The sequence below is a fragment of the Cynoglossus semilaevis genome, chromosome 19, assembly GCF_000523025.1.
Source record: "Cynoglossus semilaevis isolate Cse_v1.0 chromosome 19, Cse_v1.0, whole genome shotgun sequence".
Classification (NCBI taxonomy): Eukaryota; Metazoa; Chordata; class Actinopteri; order Pleuronectiformes; family Cynoglossidae; genus Cynoglossus; species Cynoglossus semilaevis.
In genome coordinates, this window is record NC_024325.1 from 7,950,144 (window position 1) to 7,974,761 (window position 24,618).

Here is a 24,618-nt window from a genome sequence, read left to right on the forward strand (position 1 = left end):
GACGCGTGGAATTATTCACCCAGTGGAAAGAATCTGCTCAGCGGCCAACTGATCGAAAAGGATGAGTAAGTTCTTTTGGAACGCTGTGAATTGATATGTAATTGATGTGGACATCGAAATACTAAATGTCAAAACACATTCATATGCTGTTGATATGACCCACATACTAAAATGCTCACAGGGATGAAAACATTCCAATCGCAGTAATCACCGAATACAGTTATAACGCACGCATATACACACACAGTACCCGAAATAACTTGAAAAATATTTAAGTTTAACCCAATTTATACAAGTAAATAAAACAATGCGCATACTTCTGTCAGACAGACTTGGCGGCAGGCAAATCATATCTTATATTATGTAATACTATTTCAAATATGGTGATTTCTATATACTCACTGAGGATTACTACATGTTATATATAAACAGTATTTTATTATTCAATGTAACCTCTTGCCAAAAATGTGGCGTATTTTACTTTAGTTGATCGAGTTTTAGTGGCTACGTTGCCTTCTGCTTCTGGTTATCGATAACCAAACTGACACAGATACAGAGGGTGTTTTAATGTTGCTATTATTATAAAATCAATCAAAATAAATATAAGCAGGTTTATTTTTAAAATCCAACTATACTCTTTTGCAAGAAGAAAAACAAAATAATACAAATACAGTGCATGGTATGATCCTAAAGCTTTCTGATTCAAGAGGGAGTGACATTTCAATTTTATTTATTTATTTATTGATAGATTTTTCAATATTAACTTTTATAGTTAAAGATGTATCTGCTAATGTTGTGTACATTGTTGTACAGTTTACAGCTATTTTAAAATTGTTGAATGTCAGCAGCTGTGGAACTGTGTCATTCTGTCTCTCTGTGTAGTAATCCGAGTATATTTAGGAACTCAGACAGGATGGTGACTGACTGTCTGGTTGAGGTGAAATGAAGGGAAACAATCAGTTTCGGTTGCTGCCACCTTTAGTCTGTTACAACAGCATGTAATCACTGCAGTGTAATTGTACGAAGCTGCAACCACACAATTTGTTCTGATGCGTTCCACATATAACAACTGATGCTCATTGAATGCTGTATGTTGTTGTAATGTTATTATGGAATTTCTATGTAAGAAATGCTTTGGTATTGTGTTTGTCTTCTGGTTTTGTCCCACCAACATCCTCTCTTCTTTAAATTGGAACCCATTTTTGTTTTTATTCATCTTCTTTCTATCTTTTCGATAGATATGCATCTGTTTTCCTGAAAAGAGACTCCAAAAATATCGGCAGAATTTATAAGAAGGCGATGTACCGACAGTTTACAGATGGTTCCTACAGCAAACAAGCTTTGCATCCCAACTGGCTCGGCTTCCTGGGGCCAGTACTGAGAGCAGAGGTTGATGATGTCATCGTGGTCCACCTTATGAACTTTGCCTCCAGACCTTATTCTATGCATCCTCATGGAGTTTTTTATGAGAAGAATGCAGAAGGTACGTCCAGGCATGGATTACTATCCACTTATCTATCACCTATCAATCAATGCCTGGCCTGGTGCTACATCTGCAGTTTTAACCCTTAGTTTGCCCATGCCTGTTCTACCCCCTACTTCTTCAAAAGCATTTTGTTTCTGGGAAGTCTGAGACTGAAACTGAAACTGAAACTATGTGGAAGTGGAAGTTGTCCAGTTTACAATGGTTGTCAGTCCAGAGATCTTACACCATGAAGTGATTCAGTTGTTTAATCAGGGCCATGATCAGGGAGAGGAAGGAATGTGATATGTTTGAAATAAATAGGAGCCCCATGGGATGTTGTCTGCAAAATAAAAGACTGACTAATCAGATGGCTATGTCGTGAAACATGTTATGATGTGGAAATGGTACAGAGGTCACTGTGGCAGTGATACTGTAAAGATAAAACAGGTCAGTTATGTATTTATTAACTTTTTTATACACCTAAAAATAAAACCTAAGAGTGTGTATACAGACCCCACAGGGGTTGGTCATTTGGCTTGTGATTTTTGGATAAGAAAAGACACCAACCCAATGATTTATTTTTCTTATTACTTTCCAGTGCCTGGAACTGAAGAAGACCTGCTGGGTTGAATCATTGTCAAGTTATTTTAATAATATTGAAAAATAAATGAGCACAAAGAAATTAGGTCAAGGGAAAATGTTTAAAATTGAATTATCAGCCACATTATATTTATGAATTAGAATTAATAAAGCAAGACATTGCTGCACAGATAATGATATGTTTACTAAAAAGTTTGGTATTTGGCCACCAGGGGCCCTCTATCCAGATGGGACATCAGGCCAGTTGAAAGATGATGACGCAATTCCTACTAGAGGAAACTTCACCTACCGCTGGGAGGTCAGGCCAGAATATGCCCCCACAGATGCTGATGCAAACTGCCTGACCTGGGTCTACCACTCTCACGTAGACGCTCCCAGGGACATCGCTTCAGGGCTAATCGGGGCTCTACTCACTTGTAAAAAAGGTACAATATGTGGACATGTGATGTGATGTATGCTTTTTACCATCACTGATTCATCATTGGACGACACGGTGGAAGAATGTTCAATGTTTTTCTCTCTTACACATGATGGTAAATACCTTTCTGTACTGTGTCCACACTTTTGTCCACTGAGGTTTACGGGCAGTTGTCAACTCCTGATGCTGACGATGACTAAAGCTCAGCTTGGTAAATATTTCTCATAAAAGAAAATATTGAAAGTCCTTTCTGATGTCCCTGCAGGTGTCCTAAAAGACACAAACCTCGACTCTGTCCAGGAATCAGCCCGCCATGATGTAGACAAAGACTTCTTTTTGATGTTCAATGTAGTCGATGAAAACACAAGTTGGTACCTGGATGAAAACATCTCTGATCTAAATGTACTTAATCTTGACGACCCAGAGTTTAAGAAGTCAAACTTGATGCACGGTGAGAGTTAAACTTCATAAACTTTTACTTCAACTTCTAAATCATGGAATACATCAAATTGTTAGTTTTGATCAAATAAAGCAAATTAAATATATGTCTTTATTTTTGTTTTCTTTTTTGTGCTACAGCTATTAATGGATACATGTACGGTAACCTGCCTGGAATCCAGTTGTGCCAAGACCGGAGAGTAGCCTGGCATTTGTTTGGCATGGGTAATGAGGTGGACATTCACTCGGCTTATTTCCATGGGAATACCCTTCTGGACCGTGGTCACCGCACTGACGTCCTCAGCCTGTTCCCAGCCACATTTGTGACTGCTGAGATGATCCCCAGATCAACTGGGAGGTGGCTGCTGACCTGCCAGGTTAATCACCACTTGAAAGGTAAGGAAGCTGAACTTTGACCTCTCTGCTTGCATGTCTACAGTGGCTTAGCAGAAATGCTGACATGGGTGACACCATTTTGGTGTCAGGGGCAGGATGTAACAAGTCTTCGTGGGATATATTATATTCCGTGCACTCCATGTCCATGGTCCTCTGTGGAAACAGATAAATTTACTCAACAAACTTCATACAGAGCTGACACCTAAGAAATACTATTTTTAATCACACTAAGATTTGTTTTTCCAGCTGGGATGCAGGCATTTTACGATGTGAGGTCATGTGACGGTGAAGACAACACCACAGTGACAAATGGTGTTGTAAGAGATTACTACGTGGCAGCAGAGGAAGTCCTGTGGAACTATGCTCCCTCTGGCAGGGATCTGATTGATGATCTGTCCCTCACTGACCCTGACAGGTATGTAGATATGAGCAGCACACTGGAGGGAACAACAAGCTCTAAAAAGACAACATATTTGATATTTACCCCAAATCCAAATCTTAATGTTTGCACAAATGTATTTAACAGATGTGTTTTGACAGACTTTCAATCCCATCCCAAAAACACTGGCTCTGTTTTTTAAGAAGTACAGGCTCATTGTTACCAAGGCTGGGTGAGCCTGAAAAAAACTATTGTAACTGGTGTGAAAATGTTTCTTGAAGTCTAGATGTTTCAGTCGTTTGTCTTCTGTGGGCACCTTTGATTGTTAGTGACCCAGACATTATTGGATCCAGTTACAGGGAAGCTTCTTGATGTCTAGTACAAAACGGTGTTGATAATGTCTCAGTCGTTGTCGTGTCTCTGTTACTGGACATTTCTCATCCTCTGTATCCTTCTTGTCTGTCACCGTTTCCTTAAGGGATTCTGAGGTGTTTTTTGGCAAATGTTGTGGAAGGATTGGAGGTCAGTACAGGAAAGTGATATACACGGAGTACACAGACGATACCTTCACCATTAGGAAACAGAGAACACCAGAACAGAAACACTTGGGAATCTTAGGTAAAGTTTCCCAAAACTGTTAGTCTTTTGTCTCTTCTCTGTTTTTCTCATCTTTAACCTGAGTCTTTCTTTTAGTCTTTTTCTCTCTAGTTACAGATATTTTTGTTTGTGACCAGGTCCTGTACTGAGGGGGGAGGAAGGAGACATCATTAGAGTGACATTCCTCAATAAGGCTGATGGAAACTATAGCATCCAGCCTCACGGGGTGCACTATAACAAAACATTCCAGGGGAGCATTTATGAGGACGGTAGGAAAGCAGACGACTCAATCTTAGTAATTTATATCTAAATCTATAAACCTATAATAATAATCATAATCATCCTAATAGCAATAACAAAGTAATTTCTTTCGAGGTGATTTGCAGAAACAAAGTGCTTGTTGAAGTCACAAAATGGTACTGTGTTATATTTGTGTTTTGTATTGTTGTTGTAGGTGTTGTCAAGCCTGGCTCCCATGTTGGTCCTGGGAAACTTTTCATCTACAACTGGCAGGTCCTAGAAGGTCCATCTCCATCTGATTCTCCCTGTATCCCCTACTTATACTATTCTGCCACTGACCCCACCATGGACACCAACTCTGGACTAGTGGGACCTCTGCTTGTGTGCAAGAAAGGAACACTGGGAGCGACTGGAACCCAGGTAGTAGAAACTTCTAAAGAACTCATTAAACTAATTAAATTAACGAACTTTGTTCTAGTAAATTGCTGCGTTTCACTAGTTGCTAGTTCTAAAGGTTTACACACTGTTCTACTATTTGGAACAAACGCATGAGCTAAGGAAAAAATGGCTTAATCAATCATTCATTAAGCAAATTGCCATTGCAAGTCAGTGCAGTAAGCATGAACAAATCACCTAGAGTAAAAGATACAAACTTGATTTTGTCAATTTTTGTTGTTAAAGTTTGAAAATGATGTCTTAAAACTAAACTTGTCCTTCCATTTCCTGGTTATCGTCTGTATTGTGTATGGATCACTTCATAGAAAGGTGTGGACAAAGAGCTCTTCCTCCTGTTTTCTGTCATGGATGAAAACTTGAGCCAGTATTTGGAGGTAAATATCCAGACATTTGGCAGCAACGAGACAAATCAGGAGTCTGATCACTTTGTGGAGTCCAATAAGATGCATGGTAACGTTTTTACTCGATGAAATACTCACCATTTTGCTGTATCCCTCTTTTGTTAATCTTCTTTTTGACCATTCTCATTTAAGCCGTAAATGGATTTATGTATGGGAACCTGGAGGGTTTGGAGATGTGTGCAGGGGACAAAGTTCAGTGGTACATCTTTGGCCTGGGCACCGAGGTAGACCTTCATGGAGTTTATTTTGAAGGGAACACATTCAAGGCGCAGGGCACAACGCGTGACACCGTCAACCTGTTTCCTCACACCACTGCTTCTGTCAGCATGCAGCCCAGCAGCCCTGGTTGGTCTGAGCACAAGTTCACATTCACACACAGGAAACAGCAGCGGTCACTGTGCAAACACAAAGTCTGTCTGTAGGATTTCTCACAGTATATGATTCACAGGATCCTCAGATGACCCAGGACATTTGATTAATTCCACCTGAAGAAAACTACACTTTTGATTTGTAAATGAATTGAGATTAGATTAGAGAGAACATTATTGATCCCACACTGGAAAAATTGTTGGAATTAGCAAAGTAATATTTGCTCTCAGTGGCACAGATTTCCCCCCAAGATTTAATAGGTTCATTATAGCTGTGAAAAGCTTTTAACTAATTTTATTTTTATTGAGAAATATAGAAATATAGAGTTCTCACGGTAGTGCATGACCTCAGAAGCTCAGTTTTTTTCTTGTCTTCTTCCCTGTCCCTGTTTCCTCTTTGTTTTCTTCCCTTTCTCCTCGTCTCGTATCCTTTTCTTGGTCTTCTTTCAGTTCTTCTTCTCTTTTTTGTAATTTGGTTTCCTCTTAATACCGTTCTACTTCTTCCTCCTCCTCCTGCCTTCCTAAACTTTTTCTTCTTCCTTCTTTTCCACCTTGTTATCCCCTTTCCTTCCCACTGGTCTTTTAAAAACAAACTAGCACCATTATTTACTGCCCTCTACTGGGTCAAATTCCAAACAGTCATATTTTTGCTTAGGAAACAAAATACAAGCTAAATGTAGGATTGAGTCATAAACATATTTGGTCGTGTATCTAAATCCTTCACTTCTTCTCCTGTCAGGTGTGTATGAAGTGAGCTGCAGGGTTACAGACCACTACTCAGGTGGTATGAGGCAGCAGTACAGGGTGGGCGTGTGTCCAGGGCGTAAAGTCGGGCACACAGAGGCAGAGCCCACCAGGATTGTCCAGTACTTCATCAGTGCTGAGGAAGTAGAGTGGGACTACTCACCTGAGAGAGACTGGCAGCTGAAGAAACACTTAGGCTCAGCGGAGGACAGGTGTGTGTCAGAATAATTGTAGGATGACATGATGTGTTGATGTACCGTAGCAGCCGCAGCGTGTGATTAGCAGCTAGACTTATTACTGTTTGCTAATGGAAGCAAATTGGCGCATGTTCCCCAGTCCTGGCAGACATTTTGTGGAGAAAGGGCCATACACAATTGGGTCGCGGTACAAGAAGGTGGTCTACAGAGAATACACTGATGAAAGCTTCAAAGTACAGAAGGATCGGGATGCCAGTCAACAACACCTGGAAATCTTGGGTAAGTTCAGCTGCTGTATATGAGGAAAAAAACACAATTCAGCAAAACATGTAGATACAGATAATTTTTAATCTTTAAATAGAACACACAGATGTCAAATAAAAAACTATTTTGATTCCTATACTGATGTTTATTTATTTATTTACTGTAGTTATCCTCTTTTTGTATTAACAGTCGTGATTCAGGGTGCAGGGATTTGTGCAGCTATCTTAGCTAGCTAACTGGGTAGTGAGATAGCTAGATAGTTTTCTTTTTCATCCATGGTACGTCTGGTGCTTTGTAGCTAGCTTAGCTAGCTTTCTAACTAACAGACAAAGCAGGGAGATGTTGAATTTTTCTTTTTTCCTCACTTGAAGGCCCACTTATCAAAGCGGAGGTTGGGGAGCAGATTGTGATTACATTCAAGAACAAAGCCACTAGAAATTACTCCATCTCTGCCCATGGAGTCAGAGCGAGTGGGGCACACAGTCACGTCAAACCAGGTGAGAATTGAGAGTGAATTTAATTTAAATGTGATTTTACACCAGTGCTAAAGGACAGAACTTTTTTTCTTCAGGTCACATACTGGAGTTGACATGGGATATTCCTGAAAGCTCTGGGCCTGGGGTCTCAGATCCAAACTGCATCTCTTATGCCTACTATTCCACTGTGGATTACATTAAGGTACGCATACTTTAGTCACATAGAAACAAAAACTTTGGCAGTTTGAACATTGAGCTCCACAGCCGCCAGGGGTCAAATCTGTTAAATGTGTAGATGTGTTTATGTTCAGGATCTCTACAGTGGTCTGTTGGGGCCTCTGGTGATATGCAGACCTGGAACTCTACAACAAAGTGAAGGGCTGAGCAGACGGAGGACTGATGTAGAAAAGGAGTTTGCTTTGCTCTTCATGGTTCATGATGAAAACCACTCCTGGTACTTGGATGACAACATCAGAACATACCTTAACATTGAGCCCGGTCGCTTAGTCGAAGATGAAGACTTTATAGAGAGTAACATGATGCATGGTAAGAGATTAGGATGATGGAGAAAGGTATTTTCGAGGTCATCCTGAAGCAAACAGAAAAAGAAAAGATCAAATGTGACCTCTACTAACGCAGTGTAAATCCAATATAATCTAAATGTATGATATTTCTGTTATGTTTATGTCTTCTTCCCTGTGCACTGCTGTGACCTCTTGGCAAACTTTATTTATGACACTGCAAATCAAAGGTATAAATGGGAAGCTGTACGGTAACCTCCACGGACTGGTGATGACACAGGGTCAAAAGGTTGACTGGTATCTGCTGGGCATGGGTAACGAAGTAGACATGCACACCGTTCACTTCCACGCTGAGACATTTACCTACAAGGTAATGTTCACTATAACTGTACGATGTGGACTGAACAGAAAAATTGAAATCACTGTTGTTTGTGTTAACTTCCCTTAAATATTGTTTGTTTTCTTCCCTTCTTCCTCTCCCACTCTACAATGAGTCAGACAGATAATGTCCACCGTGCTGACGTCTTAGATCTCTTCCCCGGTACTTTCCGGACTGTGGAAATGGTTGCTGGTAACCCAGGGACTTGGTTGCTTCACTGTCATGTGACCGATCACATCCACGCTGGCATGGAAACCACTTTCACCATCAAAGGTGTGTTTGCTTACACAATGTCATGAGCCATCCCTATTTTTACATTTTACTACAAAAGGACACCTAAACTGCACATCATGTTTCGTAGAATGATTTCATAGACAATCGGATTAAAGACAGCATTGAAAATCCTCATTTTTGATGACCATTCATTTTTAAAAACATATTCTAGGCTGTGATTCGCAACATTCTTAATTTTGTCTGAAATAAACCCTATATCATTGAGTCATATATTAATCTGCACATGGTTTACATTACCACAATGTTTTTTTTTTCTCTTCCAGAAACCGTATCAAATGGTAAGCACTTAAGTACGATATTATTATTATTATTATTGTTATTATTATTATTATTGTTGTTGTTATTATTATTATAAATAGAGAATGGATCATGACTTGTGAGTAACCCTCTGCACCTCATTTGGAAACCCTCCCTATGATATAACAACAATAAGGGTCAGCAGGTTTTGAACTCTTGCACTTCCTACTTCCATGCCAGTCCTCTCTTATCTCTGGCTTCCTTCCTTCCTTTCTCTCTAATATCATCATGTTATGTTTTTTTTTTTTTTGCAGCTAACAGAAGGACAGTGACACCGCTGCTCCTGTTTATATTTGGTCTCATCGCTGTGATTGAATTCTGCTAAAGACACCGGAGGATTACGTTACCACATTTAAGCGCTTAAAGCCACTCAGGGACAAAGATAATGCTTTGCAAACTGTATATTTGGTGGAGGAAGTGTAATGTATATGTATATGTAGGGTATAAAAGAGTAAGACATTAGGGCAGTGGTGGCCCTGGTGGTTAAGAAAGTGTCCAGAAGGTCGCAGGTTTGAATCCACCAGCCACTGAGGTGCTGTGAGCATGAACTGCCCCCACATACTTTCTTCCCAACGCACTTGACTATGGTTAAATGCAGTGGAAACAATTCGTGGTGTGCTGTGCAACAATGACAACCATTTCACTTAACTTAAAGTAAACAGGAAACCTTGTATATGTGGTCTGCTGTGTAGTGTTTTTTCCTATTGTGTCTCTTACATGAGGCCCATTGTTTAATGTGTTGCTGCTCCCACCAAGTACTGATGTACATTTCATATTACAAGTGAGAATACACAATAAATATAACACATAATTTCAGAAGTGTTGTTAATTTTGCTCTGACTGTACTGGGTTTGTAAGTACTTTGCGTGTTTGTTGGTTTTCTCTGTTGTCGTCCTCTCTCAGTCTAACAACATGTAGACTGGGGATTATGTAAATTATACACTTTAGATTGCCCATAGGTGTGAGTGTCGATCATAAGTGTGAACGGTTGTCTATCAGAGTGTACCCCGCTCCCAAGACATTGTACAGGACAAAGCAGAGTCAGGTATATATAACACCACAAGATGGCGTTATTTTCAACAAAACAAGAAAAGTAAATCCGCACCCCTGAAGTTCAGGGCATATATAAAATATAAATTTGAAGAAAGAATGTTAAAGTAATAAATAGCCATAAGAGTTACAAAATAACTTTACGATAAAAGGAATTGAATTCAGATAAGAGAAATATTCTGTATGTGTATATGAAAAATCTGATAAAAATCTGATAAGAACAACAACAGAAAGATCTTGGATTAGTCTGCTGATTCTAAATCAGCTACAGGACACATTAGGACATATTGTACACCACATTACTGACTTCAAAATACTGCACACCATTTCTATTGTAGAGAATCTGTAGTGATAATGCTCACAATTTAGCAATGTAATAGGAAGAAGTTCACAAATTATTATACACAAATATACAAATAATTATTACAAATTAACTGCAGCTTATTGTGTGCTCACTAACATGGTTGATGCTTTATATTTGGGCTGTTTAGGCCGGTGGTGGCCTTTGGGTGGTGCTAAATACGCATTTTGCCCAAGTGTGCTGTTCTAGAAGAACAAGGAAATATTGAATAAACATTTATTACTGCCAACCGTTCCAACTTCAGTGTGCTATAATGCTAATATTATGCAACAAGTCCAACATAAACTTCCAATTTTGAAGCTGTACATGTTTACTCCTCCCATCCATCAATTTCATTTACATAGATTATAAGTTTGCTCATCTGAAGTTTTGACAAACAAAGTCAGTCCAAGGTTAGGCTAGGCTAAGCTAACACTCCAAGTAAAATGTTTATATTTCACTGGGAGCTTTGCAGCTTTTACGAGCTGCTATATTGCCGTCTATTGAGCACCTGTACCACAAATGTTTGCATATTTACCTGTTCATTTGCAACAAGGAAAAATATAAACACATACAGAAAGATGGTAGAATCCTTGCTAATAACCACGGTTCTAAGTATTAAAGATATTATTCTATAAAAATACTTTTAAATAAATACTTGTCTTTTGAATGTCCGATATTATTATTAGTATTGATCTATCTGTGTAGAATGCCTTTTGATAAAGCAGGAGAATAGTATCTGTGCTAGAATGCCTTTTGATAAAGCAGGAGAATTATAACAGATTGTGTTTGTATTGGGTTGGTAATTAACCGTTAGATCTGAGCAGTTACATCAGCAAAAATGTGACCCCGTTGATCTTTGAATGTCTGACGTCCTGTCTGGTTCATTAAGTATTGATAGAGGAATGGATTCATGTCACAAACATGTTTTGGAAAAACCCCAGAAAACAGGTTGGTTTGAATTTCAAACGCTGTGGCTTTACCTTTAATCAGAGGCATTGATGACAGTCATTACCACACATTACCATATCATTGTTTGTTTGGACAAGATGAGTGTCCACTCACAGACTGATTTACATGCATTGATTACAGTTTCAGCGTGACACGCTGTTAGCGGACCATCAATGGAGTTTCAGGCATGGAAAAGCGATCTTCACTTCCAGTTTGCTGATGACATCACCTTCGCTTTCACAAATTTAAAAAAGAACAAATCTGATTTCCAGACTAGCTTTTACCTGAACAATTATTGAGATTTAAGTCAATTAATAAACTACTGATGAACTGATCCTATTGTTTGGACTTTTAAACATTGTTTAATGTTTTACTGGTAAAAAAAGAAGTTATTTTATTTACTTTACTATAATTATATATATATATATATAAAAGGAAAACTATCTGGATCATTTCATTACACAATATCGATAAACTATTTAAAATGAAATAAATCCAGTTCATTAGATCCAGCTGAACTGCTTTCCCTGAACAGGAAAAACAAACTCCAAGGTAAATGTTTTACGTACATTAGATGGTAAACACGGCCTCAGCCTCCTTTTATCAGTTCTTCTCATTGATCCTTAACAGCTGCCGAAGCACCGTATCTAAAAAAGTCCATTATGTTTTCAACCAGACTTTGTTTTGCTTGATTAACCCTTTCCACTGTTCCTGGTTAAAGCATTTCAGATTTCCCATTGCACTGTGGATTTGATAAAATCAACCTGTGCCATCCTAAAGAAACTAAACATTAAAGGTCATTTTAGGGGTTGGCCTCACACGAGTCAATAGGGGGCGCCATGTGCAGCTCACCACAGTATATAAAACTGACTTGTCACAGATAAGTAGTCTTTTAAACGACCAGAGTACATCTGTGAGTGTGGAGCTGGAAACTGCTGCTTAGAGCCTGCAGAGGTAAATATCACATGTAGTATACGTGTATTACTGTAGTAGAGGTATATACAGAATATATATATATTAATATGCAGGTTGTATATTTGAATTCTATCATAATCTTCAGAAATGTATGCATTATCGTTTAACTGAAAGCAAAGTAACATTTGCTAGTGAATATTTGTATCACAGTTTGTTTACGTGGCTAAGTATTTTATTGTTTAATGTTATTTACAGTTAACAATTCAGTTTTATTCTTTTACTGTAGTAGTTGAGATTGTTTATGAGAACATGTAAAAGTACATGGAGAGAAAAGAAAAAAAAATGATCTGAGTAAGCCGATTTGTTTGCTGTTTGTCTGGCAGCTTTTTTGTTTTTGGATGCACAACAAGTAATTACAGAGAAAAGCTGGTCGCGCTTCGATGAGCCTGAGAACATATTTACGGGCTGTGTAGGAATAAAGAGGAGCAGGGAGAGAGAGAGTACACAGATAGAGAGGCCATGAGATGAGGGGGAAGTGAGGGAGCCCCAAATTTCTCTCTGAGTCCAGTTTGATCCAGTTTTCTGACTAAACAGCACAAACTTGTGTGGATGCTGCTTCAGTTAGTTATGTTGCTGTAACGTGATGTAAGCTCTTTGTCCCTGCAGCAGTGATGTCATGATCTTTGTACTGGCAGTAGAGTTAATAATTCGCCTCTCTTCATTACTGTGAGTTTAGTTTAGTTTTAGCATAAATGTGTTTAGCTCTTATTTGGAAAATACATGTTAACTGGTCAACCAATTTCCTTAGGTTACATTTGAATCTTTTTTTATAAATTATGTGATTAAGAAAAAGTAAAACTTCTCTTGTCCACTGATTTCATTGATAGGCTAACTATAAAACCTCCCCCTTCCACTTCACAGATAAGTGATCACGGCTCCTCCATCCTGGGTCAGTCAGGACGACTCTTCCCTCTCTGCTGCTCTTCCTCTCCCTCTTCGTCTTGCCTTTCTTCTCCTGTCTGTAGTTCACCTTCCTTCCAACAATGCCTCCGACCCTGGCCACAGCCTTCGCCAGGCGCTGGTGGATGGCAGTGACGGCCATTGTTGAGAATCTGCTCTTCTCTGCTGTGCTGTTGGGATGGGGATCTCTCCTCATCATGCTCAAATCTGAGGGCTTCTACTCTTACCTATGCAACGACGAAGGTGAGTCACAAGTGTGTGTTCTGCCACATTCTCCCTGGCTGTAGTTTTTTTTTTTAATTCAGTCACAGTTGCTCAATCCTTGGGAACTGGACTTCCCTTTTCTCATGAAACTTGCTGTCTTTGTTGTCAGGTAATTTAAATGAAGACATTCATCAGAGGCCAATTCGTATTTAAAGGCTGTAAATGAACACCCCCACTCACCTCGTCCATTCTTTAAGAAGAATAAAAGAATTACCTGAAAGGGCTCTTATCTGTTTTTAAAGAGGTGCCCATAAGATTAAACCTGGCCTTGTGAATATATAAGAGTGAGTAGGGTTACCAGATGGATGACTGTTATATATGGTGGAGTTACAAAACGTTATTTTTTGAATGAGGCAATTGCAAAATAATATCTCTAGTTTAATAGTTCAAGTTTACGAAAAGAAGAGATTCTGCCTCATATTCCTGATAAAGATTAGAATTTTAAACTGAAAATATTTGGCAATATTTATATTACAAGAATAAATTGATGAATCCCTTTAAATTAAGAGACTGATTGAGAGAATAATATCTGAATAAATGCATGTTTTATACATTTTTGAGCAAAGCGTAGATTAATAAGATTCATGAGATTAATAAGAAATGTATAACTTTAATCATATTTAACTAATAAGTCAGAAATGTATAACTTTAATCATATTTAAGGATGTTTTATTGATCATTTGTGGAACATATCCTATAATTTAATGTCTGAAATATTTTCAATTATTGACATTAATCAGTGATGATATACTGATAATTTTCTGTGAGAACACATTAATACGTCTTTGGGCATTTATAGCAACCCTAATGGAAGGTTCACTTCCTGCAGCATTGTCATAGTAATCTTATCTACCTCTGATGACATAAGACAGAGAGAGAGAGAGTAACAGTTGAACCAGCTCAGTTCTCTATCCTGACATGTGACATGTGGTCGAGTGGCTGAGAGCTCCACCGCCACCACAGTTTATGACCAGTAATATGGAAGTTCAAAGTCCACAGATTAAGATTGAGGAGGCGGTGAAGACAGATAGGAAAGTGATGAACAGTAGAAATCAGACCACACTTGAGCTGACAGTAATAAAAATGGGAGAAAAAAAGGTGAGGTGGAGATTAGGGATTTGTGCACATGCAGCAGAGATATGATTTAGGCTTCTTTTATATGAGGAGGACAGTGAACCCAGAGGGTAATGCTTTACTACTGAACTGATAAGTACATTCTTTTAGGTGAGGCGCTGTATCTCTCAAAAGTGTTACTGAACAAGAGCGCATCACTTTGTTGTGAAGCATGTCAACGTGCTTAGCACGTGCTAACATCAGAGTTCTCTCCTCTGGCCACGAAGTTGTCACAAAGGTGTCAATGAGTTTAGTATAGACATCCATTTGTTTACTGCCCGTCCTCCCTTGAACCTTCACACTATCACATTGTAATGGAGATAAGGAGACATTTATTGCGAATACCATCTTATCAATTTGATCCATGGAATTCCAACATAAAAACAGATTGTCACTTTCGTCTATCTGTGAGTCTAAGGTACACACATGCAGGACTATTTGTCATTGTACATGATGAGGTGTGTAAACAAAGACCCTAAATTCAAAGTTTACCCACGTGATGTAAAGCAGTGATGTGTAATATTTGGATAATATGTCCGAACTATTTGGGTAGCCACAGGTGACAAGGTCAAAGGTTAAAATACTCAGGTACCACCTGTACAAAGAGAAACTACAAATGTTCTAAAAAGCCCAGCACTGTCCCTGAATATTCTATTTAATAGAAAAACTGTTTAAGCTGAAAAAAAATCAACTAATTTTCCCCCAATTTTATTTTACTTACTAGTAAAGCAAATGTAGCAAAGTTATCTGTTTGTACATAGCACAGAGGTTAGCCCGAAAATGGAGTACATTTTTGATGTTAAGTTAGCCCCAAATAGGTAAATTCACTAGAAAAGGTTAGCTGGTTAGCTAAGTAGCTAGGTAAATGCCAAGAAATGAGAGAAAAGCTAAAGATTTTGGTCAGAAATCATTATCCAATAACCTACTGTTAGCTTAAAGATAACCCAGTTGTACAGGATCATTGTTAGACTAGTCAAAAGTGCTACAAACTTAACAGTTACAAATCAACCAAAATAGCTAACGTTAACTCAGGAAAGTTAGCTAGCAGACAGCAAAAGAATTTTATTAAATTACCCCAGAAACAGAAATTACCCAATTTTGAGGCTAATAGGTTGAAACATGAAGTAGCTCTGGTTTGTGGACAACAGTTTTTTTCTATATGTTCCATAAATCTGTCCACTCTTCTCCTCAGGCAACAGCTCCAGCTATAATCTGTCCCTGCCTGAGCCCACGCCAACACCCGATGAATACTCAGACTATTACGATGACGTTGTGGTGGGGCTGGGGGACGGGGTCGAGATGAGACCCCTGGTGCCACCAGATGGGCCCATGAGGATGAACGGCTGGTTGATCTGTAAGGAGCAGGATGAGATGTTGAACCTGGCCTTCACTGTGGGCTCCTTCCTACTCTCAGCCATTACACTGCCTCTGGGCATCGTGATGGATAAATATGGGCCTCGCAAGCTACGTCTGCTGGGCAGGTGAGTAGGAAGACCTCACTTTGAGAATCACATGGAGCAAGAAATTATTATTCTATAAATGACTTATGATTTATCTGACCTATTGAAACATCTGACACTTGTATCCATTTTCAGCACCTGCTTCGGGCTGTCTTGTCTTCTCATTGCTTATGGAGCTTATCAACCTAACGGTAGGTTTGTGTTGAAAAACCATTTAGACCTGGTTGTACTGATTTTCAAAGACATTCATTTGTTTACTGACAAACTTGACCCAATGTGTGTCCTTCCCAGAACTCTCTGTCCTTATCTTCATCGCCCTGACTTTCAACGGCTTCGGGGGCATGTGTATGACCTTCACCTCTCTTACAGTAAGTATTTGCAGTTTCTTTTTTTTTTTTTTGCTTTTGCAGCAAATGCTGCAATGTCTATGTATGTAATGCTACTCAAATCTCAACCTCAGAGTGGACCAGCCTGTGGTCATTAGAGAAAGGTTGAGAGATGCTAAAATATATTGCTCGGCAAATCATTCAAAATGTCTGCCATCTTCATAACAATTGACAGGTCATCAAACCTGTGGCCCAACTGAAGTTCATGGTTTGGAAATCTGGCACAACTTAATTATGAAAGTATGCAAAGGGTTTTGTCTCTGCTGCTATTATAATAGTTCACAGGTTTTCGTGATATCGTCACTCCAAATAAATCCCCCCTCCCTCTTGTTTGGCACTCCGCCCTTCCCCTTGTTTTTGGCTTACTCCTCTCTCAGCACTCAGTGTTCCCGTCAGCGACTGAGCTGTGCTTAGAAAATCAGTAAGTATGCACTGATTGGAGAGAGAAAATGAGACACAAATGAACACAGTGGCTCATTATAACCACCTGCTGCATTTACTGTTCACCAAGAACCTGGAACCCGGAACGGAAAACACCAAACAAATGTACTTTATGCATCATTTTTAATGCTAAATGTTAAAAGCCAATAATAAGAAGTTTTAGATTTGTTTTTTACAAACACTAAAAGAATGCAGGGATATTTTTTAGTGCATATTTTGTGTGCCATTTTTTGTTGTTGTAAATCATATACTTGTTGTTGTTCATATACAGTGCAGTACTACTCAACATCTTCCCAGGGCCACTGATACTTTTCTTACATAATTATATAACCATAGCACTTGCAGTAAAAAGAACAACACCAGTGAATTCCCAGGGTTCAAAGGGTCACCCCCCCCCACGCCGAGCACTCCTCTGCATTCTTTCCCTGGCCTTCCTCATCCTCCTGTTCCCTCCCTCCTGCCATCACTTCAGGTTATAGCGACATGCACGGCAGTCCTGGGTCGTACCATGGTGATGCTGTTCACAACAAAGTGGCTTCGCTCCAGTAAATCTGTCCACACATAATTCAATTTATATACCACCACAGGCTGCACTGTGTTTCCCATGTGGTTTTGTCGCGTTCACCTAAATCTCCCATCAGTTGCTGCCACAGGCTTAAATCTCAACGATGCCGTAAAAAAACACAGAAAGCCTACAGTGTGAAAAAAGGAGAGGTAAAAAAAACATGTTTATGTCCTCTTTCCATTACTCTCCTCCCTGAGCTGCACCTAGAAGCCTCCGTGTGGGGTTAATTATTAGTCTTCAAGTTGCCTGTTGACTCTTTGATTGTGACTTTTAAGACTTAGGAGTCATTCTTTCTTGTGCAACATCTTGCAGTCAACATCAGCTACCTGCTGAAGGTCAGACGCTGGGTCACGTTTTCACTTCTGTTTCAACATCCAAGAAAAATATAATCTCTCGCATGAATGTATTATTATTATTATTATTATTATTATTATTATTATTATTATTATTAGTGGTGGTCTGTCTTAAATGTTTTATTTCTGACTGTCATCCTACTTTTACCCCTGTGACATTTTTCTGCTCCTAACCTTGTTTTTAATTGGTTGCTGCATATCTTAATTCACTTGTCAAAATGCACGATCAGTACAGATTGTAATGCTGTGGAATTCAGAGTTTTCTGTCTCCTTTCTCTCCAGCTGCCCAGCATGTTCGGGGACCTGCGTTCCACCTTCATCGCCCTGATGATTGGCTCCTACGCCTCCTCTGCTGTTACCTTCCCAGGGGTCAAGGTAAGAACTAGTGTCCAGCACATTTTCCCACCTCCTCAGATATTTTACTGCATCTATAAATCTTACCTAACTGTTTTACTGCATATTTTTTTCACTGGGATACTTTTTACTTCTTGTCTGTTTCATGTTTTGTAATTGTTGTCCTGGTTCCACACAGGTGATCTATGACTTTGGAGTACCTTTTATCACCATCCTGGTGGTGTGGGCTGCCTGTGCTGGCCTGGTCTTCCTCAACTGCTTCTTCAACTGGCCCTTGGAGCCGTTCCCTGGACCAGAGGACATGGACTACACGTCAGTACCACACATGTCACTCACTAAAAACAGTTCAACTAATAATGTGGACATAGAAGAAGAGAGTTAGCCACATCATCAGTCAGTCTAACAGTGGTGATGTAACACGTGGTTAAAGTCCAACTGCACACTCATCACTCGACCTCATCGAAACTTTTACAAGTCTTGCTCAGCAGAAAATCTTTTTTAGCTGTCCTGACATTTTGTTGATTTATTGATTTATGTGTTAACTTTTTTTTTTAAATATAATTTTACTTTTTTCATCCTTTGTTTACAGTGTGAAGATCAAGTTCAGCTGGCTGGGCTTTGACCACAAAATCACAGGGAAGCAGTTCTACCAACAAGTGACCACAGTGGGCCGTCGGCTGAGTGTAGGCAGCAGTCTGAAGCAGAAGGAGCTGGCCACTAAAGACGGACACAAGCTGTGCCTCTCCACCATGGACCTGGAAATGGACAGCAAACCACAGCAGGAGTGTACGACTGCAGACCCACCATTGGACTTAGTCAGCTTTACACATTCCATTCTATCGATTCATTCTTGGTGTTTTCTCCTCTGCAGCCCAATCATTCCTGAAAAGCATCATCAGTCCCCTCTTCATGCTCAGCCTGGTGACCATGTCTGTGACTCAGCTTCGTCTTCTGTTCTACATGGGAGCCATGAACAGTGTCCTGGAGTCTCTCAGCGATGGAGACCTCAACACAGGTCTGGTACTGTATGTGTGTCGATCAGGGGTCTCAAACCCAAACAAACTGTTGCCAGATTACATCATGATTGACATCTTGTCATGGGCCAGATGTGGGTGAGATTACGGGCCCAAAATGGCCTGTGGGCCCGGAGTTTGAGACCCCTGGTCGAGGACCTATTGTTTTCTACATAATGACATAGACTCATGATAAAAGCAGCTGAACTTATGTGACTTTAATTGTCCTTTTCAGTGGAGAGAATGGAACTTGGTAAGAAAACAAGCGTAGAGTTGACCAGTACTAAACCCCCAGACTGTTACCTTTCAAACTAACAACTCTTAGAAACGTTAAAACTTTAATGTACCCGCCTTCACCACCTAACACTGTTCAAAGCCACCTCTTTTATTAGTCATGTGACCTTCACTGTTCAGTGACTTCGTCCTTCAGCTCTCCATTAGCTTTAGTCTGAAATCCCCAGATACCATTAGTTGTACTTATTAACTCATTTTGACTGTCAGCGAAGGTGAAGCACACATGAGTAGGATCACATGATTCATTATTTAAGTCCTCAAAAAAAAAATAACCTAATAATGTCTTTTTTTTCCTTTATCCTTCCTCTCTTTGTTTTTATTTTTTTCTTTCTTTCTCACAGTCAGTTCTTTATCCTTCCTCTCTTTGTTTTTTTTTTCTTTCTTTCTCACAGTCAGTTTGTACTCATCTATCTTCGGCGTCCTGCAGCTGCTCTGCCTGATGACCACTCCTGTGATTGGTCAGATTATGGACTGGAAGCTGAAGGAGTGTGATGATGGAACAGAGGAAAAGGAACCCTGCCAAAAGTGAGTCACATTTAACTGCGGCCACGCACGAACTACTAAACCGCTGTTTTGTTGTGGAATATTTGGAGCGCTCCTACAAGGAAGGTGTACATGAAAAAAAATAATGTGTGGCTCGATTTGTTCACCAGGGGAGACCCAAAGAAAAAACGTAGAGACAAAAAGACCCAGAAAATCACCAATGCCTTAAGAGCTTTCGTTCTCACAAACCTCCTACTGGTAGGATTTGGAATCACCTGTCTCATCCCTAATCTCCCTCTGCAGGTGAGTGGACAGTGGTCGCTTTTATGCAAAATTATCAGTGTAATTTTATTATTATTATTATTGCACAAACCTTTCTAGATCTGTAAAATTACTGATGACAATAATAAATACCCTGCAGAATAAACTTGACAAATATTTCTTTCTTCCCCTCAGATTGTGTCATTTGTTCTCCACACTGTGGTGAGAGGATTCATTCATTCTGCAGTTGGTGGCCTCTATGCAGCTGTGTAAGTCTCACTGTACATTCATCAACATTCACGTACTATCTTCATCTTCTAACTCGAGTTTTCTAACTCTCTCTCCCTCCGCAGGTATCCCTCGTCCCAGTTTGGGAGTCTGACAGGAATGCAGTCCCTGGTCAGTGCTGTGTTCGCTCTGCTGCAGCAGCCTCTGTTTCTGGCCATGATGGGACCACTGAAAGGAGATCCGTTCTGGGTAAAAACTTCAACACACTCGCACACGAAACACCTTTGAACACCTTTGAGGTCCCTGAACTCCACTAACTCCCGTTATCCTCCAGGTCAACATCGGACTTTTGGTGCTCAGTATGCTGGGCTTCCTGCTGCCCCTCTTCCTGCTCTTCTACAGGCGGAACCTCCACAAGGAGCAACAGAAGAAGGAGGACAACGCAAAGATCTACATCAAAGTCAACGGCTGTGATCTCCCCGAGGCCTTCGTCTAGGGAAGAGTCAATAAAGAAACAGACGAGGGTTGTTTTTTTCCCTGAGAGACATTGGTGATCCAATGATGGAATTCTAGTCATCACATTTATCAACCTCCAAAATCTCACCAGGCCTATGGCTGATACAAAAGTTGCTGAGGAGAAAAGTGATCGTGAAGAGGAAGAAGAAAAGAGAAAGAGGACAAGACTGTGAAAGGAAAGAGACATCTGTGCTCTGTGTTCCCCCCACGTCCTCTGAATTCTCTTTATGTTCCTCCCTCACTGAGAACCACATCGATGCAGCTCTGCCTCGTGTCAAGTCTGATTTGTAATTCGGAACTGAGGTAGAAAGGAGAAATGAAAAGTGCGTTATGTTGTCGTGAATCCAGCGGGACCAGAAAAGACACCTGCTGCGTTTTTACCATTTTATTATGACACTGCTTGAGGTTTTCTATTCTTTAACATTGTTAAATTGAAATCATGCTGTCCCTAAATCCTAAGATGTGGTGCTACCCACTGTAGATTTAGACTGATCAGCATCAGGTGAGTGAACCGTCGAAGAGTGACAGGAGGCTGATGGGAAGCTGATGAGCTGAATTTTTATAAAAGAAGCTCAGAAGAAGTGTTTTTAATATAGTTTTTTAAGATTAAATATGATGCCACAAATGAGGCTAACATCACAGAGAAGGCACAGAGTATACTGTTGGATGGATGTCAGTGTTTATTGTAGCAGTATTCTGGAACACTAACATCAGAATGTGATTTTTCTTTTTTGATGAAAGCTATGTTTAGATCTATTTATTTTTATCTTCTGAATATAGTTCTACTGGGCCTTTTGGAATACATTTGGTAAGTAAATGTCTAATCTACAGTCAACGTGAGGAAATAATTAACAACCTCAATTAGTTCATATAAATATGAATCAGACATCACTCTTCTTAAGAACAATCTTTTCAAACAAGTTTTTTTTTGTTTCTACTTGACGAAAAGTACGGCACTTTAACTCCTCAACACAGCTCATGTCAGCACTTCTTTCCCGGTGCCACTCTTTGAAAACTAATATCCATATTTTAACTCCAAGCTCCTCCTTCTTGCATCCCTGTATTGTATTTACTTTTTTCCCCCCACATTTTCACAAATGACTCGCATTGAAACGCATTCTGCATGTCACATCCTGTGTTTGCGTCTTCTAATTTCACATCCAGCTCACAGCGATCTCTTTGTTAAACAGGTGTTCACTAGTTTTATGGTGGTTAGTTGAATAAAGATCTGCTGATCTCTTTGAAGGTTTGGGTGTTTTTTGGGTCTTTTCTACTTTCTCACAGAAGTGTTCGTGCTTACATTTCATCAGGTTGTTGGCAGCTTATCAAGTATATCTTTATTATATTTTTTTATTTTATGATTATTTGATATTGAAAAGTGATCCTTCATGTCACATCTCTGATCAGTCTTGAAGTTGGGTTAATTTGATAAGATACTTTTTCCAAGGTTTTTCCAAGATTTTCGTTTAACCAGCAGAGGTCAGTATTAACAACAGATGTTAAGGGAAGTAAGTGTAAATTGTCATCACACATTCATCACCACCACATTGATCACAAATGCCTGGTTTATTTATTTATATTTTTAATTCCAGACCTCACTTCAACTGTATTTTAATCAAATCTTCATCAAATGTTTTTTCCTGAAGTTGAGATTGATTTATGTTTCCAGCACCTCAGTTCCAAATGTGTTACAAGTACACACCAGCAGTACAGGTGTACCTGAATAGTTGACATTAGAATTGAAGAGCTGACTATTGATTTTTTTTTTCTACATGCAGAAAAAAGTGAACTGTAAACAGCTTTTAAACAAACACCAGCCTTTAGCTTCAGTCTGCGAGTTCAACGCTCTGCCATCTGACACTGCACTCCGTCACATGGTTGTCACTACACCCGACACCTCAGCCATATCACCACCTGAGAGGATACTAGAGAACGGGACAATGGTTTATCAGGCTGTCTGCTGCTGCTGCTGCTGCTGCTGCTAGTGGAGCTTGTTTTTTTTTTTGTTTTTTTTTGTTTGCTTTCTGTGTTCCCTTACAGCGGTTAACAACTGTAATGCTGTGTTATTCTGGATTCAGAAATCCATTACATCTGTTACAACTGTTTAATAGTGTAGAAAATGCTAATTGGTAAGATACATGCCTTTGTATTTAAAAAAAGGTCTTAAATAAGTTATATGTATTATAATATATTATATAAATTATATTCCTATATATACTATAAAAAATAAAGGCTAAGCTTTATCTACAGTCATGCCATTCAATTGAAACTGTACTGCGAAGCATTTAACCTGTTGTTATAAATCAGCAAAACAAAAAAACATAATTGCAGATGAGCCTAGACTAAAATATTATGCATAAATAAATGTCAAAGATTTCCTGTAACAGACGATTTATTTTTAAAATAAAAAAATAGACTACTTCATCCCAAAAAAGGAATTAGATGCAACACTAATTGTCTCAATTTAAAAGATTGACAAAACACAGGACTAAATACAATTAGTTTTTTTTTTTTCCCTTCTTATTCTACAGACAGCTTTGTTGTTGGCAGAGTCAGACACAGATGCTATAAATACAGCAGCGGTAGATCATTATGTAATTTCAGGTCCAACAATCACAGCCAGTGACTGCGGATTATTAACCTGACGTCACATCACGTGACAGCGACCAGACGTTTGAGGAGGATTCCTGCGCGTCTGAGAGTTCGTCCTGTAAATGAAACTAAACATGACTATAATGTCAGACACCGGTGACAGTAGCTGCGGTAGTAATCAACAATGTTTGCGGGGACTTTAAGGCTTTATCGACGAACTGACGCGTCGCGCGTCTCTGTCGTCATCGAATGTGATCCCTGTTCCGTGCCCTTATATACTCTGATGATGAGCGCCCACACCCTACGTCACTGTGACGGAGATGACGCAGAGGATGGAGGACACAAGATTCAGTCGTTAGCATCTGGGCTGTACCAAGACAGAGACACCTGCTACGTCACTCTTAATGACGTGGTTGGTGGTTTCTGTGTTGTGCATTTGACATATGTCGATTTCTAAATCCGTAAATAGTATTTATAATTTAAAAAAATATACACTGTGTACGTACGTTACATTGACTCCAGATTCAATTACTCTTTATCTTACCGTGAGTCAGACCCTCTATTTTTGGTACAGTTTTTTTCTTGATTGTAACAGTTTTACAGAATGATGACACTGTCCTGAACACAGGATACGGGGTCAGAGGGAAAATAGTAGTTTTAAAATTTTAAATTCAATCTTTTGCGTTAATGGTATCATTACACAAATGTAAACCCATATACAGTGGCGTCACAGACGACCATGTTCACGTGTGCTAAAATTGGAAACTTTTGTTGGATGTTCATTTCACCCTGTTAATAAAACTTCTATTGTGTTTTCATCTCACTCTTTGGGGGAGTGTGTTGCAATGTTTTAATTGGACGGCCTAACAAATGATAAACACAATGACTTTTTCACCCTCGTTGCTCCAACACTTGCACCAAAATGTCAAATCAAAACATTTAAAAATGGATGAACATGTGTTGCATCTGTGACCTGTCAGATTCATGCGCGAGTGCATTATTTTATTTTCCCTCTTTCTCTGTTATGTCAGAAGTGTCCATGAAGCCCCGTGCGTCACTAACCACCTCCCCTCCTCATCCTGCCCCTCCTCCTCCTCCCCCCCCTGCCGCGGCTGGGGCCTGCGGTTCTCTCTGCCCCTCCCCTCTTTT

The 24,618-nt window shown here is 39.5% G+C and overlaps 2 protein-coding genes across 3 annotated transcripts in view; both read left to right on the forward strand.

Moving 5' to 3' along the window:
• Nucleotides 1–9,754, forward strand: part of hephl1b (hephaestin-like 1b) — a 10,202-nt gene extending 448 nt beyond the window's left edge. The window contains exons 1-20 of the mRNA XM_008332689.3: nucleotides 1–65; nucleotides 1,239–1,483; nucleotides 2,278–2,490; nucleotides 2,749–2,934; nucleotides 3,063–3,317; nucleotides 3,564–3,732; nucleotides 4,175–4,314; nucleotides 4,431–4,562; nucleotides 4,748–4,953; nucleotides 5,295–5,439; nucleotides 5,523–5,735; nucleotides 6,498–6,714; nucleotides 6,839–6,978; nucleotides 7,335–7,460; nucleotides 7,535–7,641; nucleotides 7,751–7,985; nucleotides 8,191–8,330; nucleotides 8,459–8,612; nucleotides 8,897–8,911; nucleotides 9,185–9,754. The exon at nucleotides 1–65 is cut by the window's left edge and continues 448 nt beyond it. Coding sequence (XP_008330911.3) covers nucleotides 1–65; nucleotides 1,239–1,483; nucleotides 2,278–2,490; nucleotides 2,749–2,934; nucleotides 3,063–3,317; nucleotides 3,564–3,732; nucleotides 4,175–4,314; nucleotides 4,431–4,562; nucleotides 4,748–4,953; nucleotides 5,295–5,439; nucleotides 5,523–5,735; nucleotides 6,498–6,714; nucleotides 6,839–6,978; nucleotides 7,335–7,460; nucleotides 7,535–7,641; nucleotides 7,751–7,985; nucleotides 8,191–8,330; nucleotides 8,459–8,612; nucleotides 8,897–8,911; nucleotides 9,185–9,255 — 3,174 coding nt within the window. The 3' untranslated portion in view covers nucleotides 9,256–9,754. The remainder of the gene's footprint in view (nucleotides 66–1,238; nucleotides 1,484–2,277; nucleotides 2,491–2,748; nucleotides 2,935–3,062; nucleotides 3,318–3,563; nucleotides 3,733–4,174; nucleotides 4,315–4,430; nucleotides 4,563–4,747; nucleotides 4,954–5,294; nucleotides 5,440–5,522; nucleotides 5,736–6,497; nucleotides 6,715–6,838; nucleotides 6,979–7,334; nucleotides 7,461–7,534; nucleotides 7,642–7,750; nucleotides 7,986–8,190; nucleotides 8,331–8,458; nucleotides 8,613–8,896; nucleotides 8,912–9,184) is intronic.
• A 2,404-nt stretch (nucleotides 9,755–12,158) lies between these two features.
• Nucleotides 12,159–22,126, forward strand: slc43a2b (solute carrier family 43 member 2b). Of its 2 annotated transcripts, XM_008332692.2 has the most exons (14): nucleotides 12,159–12,225; nucleotides 13,108–13,389; nucleotides 15,716–16,004; nucleotides 16,119–16,174; nucleotides 16,275–16,351; nucleotides 18,011–18,103; nucleotides 18,261–18,394; nucleotides 18,672–18,868; nucleotides 18,954–19,097; nucleotides 19,782–19,914; nucleotides 20,043–20,175; nucleotides 20,329–20,402; nucleotides 20,487–20,610; nucleotides 20,696–20,857. In XM_008332692.2, the coding sequence occupies exons 2-14, from the start codon at nucleotides 13,230–13,232 to the stop codon at nucleotides 20,855–20,857; spliced, it is 1,776 nt and encodes a 591-aa protein (XP_008330914.1). In that variant the 5' UTR covers nucleotides 12,159–12,225; nucleotides 13,108–13,229. The 2 variants fall into 2 exon arrangements, with proteins under 2 accessions (XP_008330914.1, XP_024921206.1); XM_025065438.1 differs by lacking the exon at nucleotides 12,159–12,225 and having other exon boundaries at nucleotides 13,230–13,389; nucleotides 20,696–22,126.
• The last annotated feature ends 2,492 nt before the right edge of the window (nucleotides 22,127–24,618 follow it).

Excerpts from the sequence above, each read along its gene's own strand:
- slc43a2b (XM_008332692.2), top strand. The coding sequence starts at position 13,230 with ATGCCTCCGACCCTGGCCACAGCCTTCGCCAGGCGCTGGTGGATGGCA. Across the intron at positions 16,352-18,010 it reads TGACCTTCACCTCTCTTACA|CTGCCCAGCATGTTCGGGGA; the intron begins GTAAGTATTTGC and ends CTTTCTCTCCAG. Across the intron at positions 19,098-19,781 it reads CGATGGAGACCTCAACACAG|TCAGTTTGTACTCATCTATC; the intron begins GTCTGGTACTGT and ends TCTTTCTCACAG.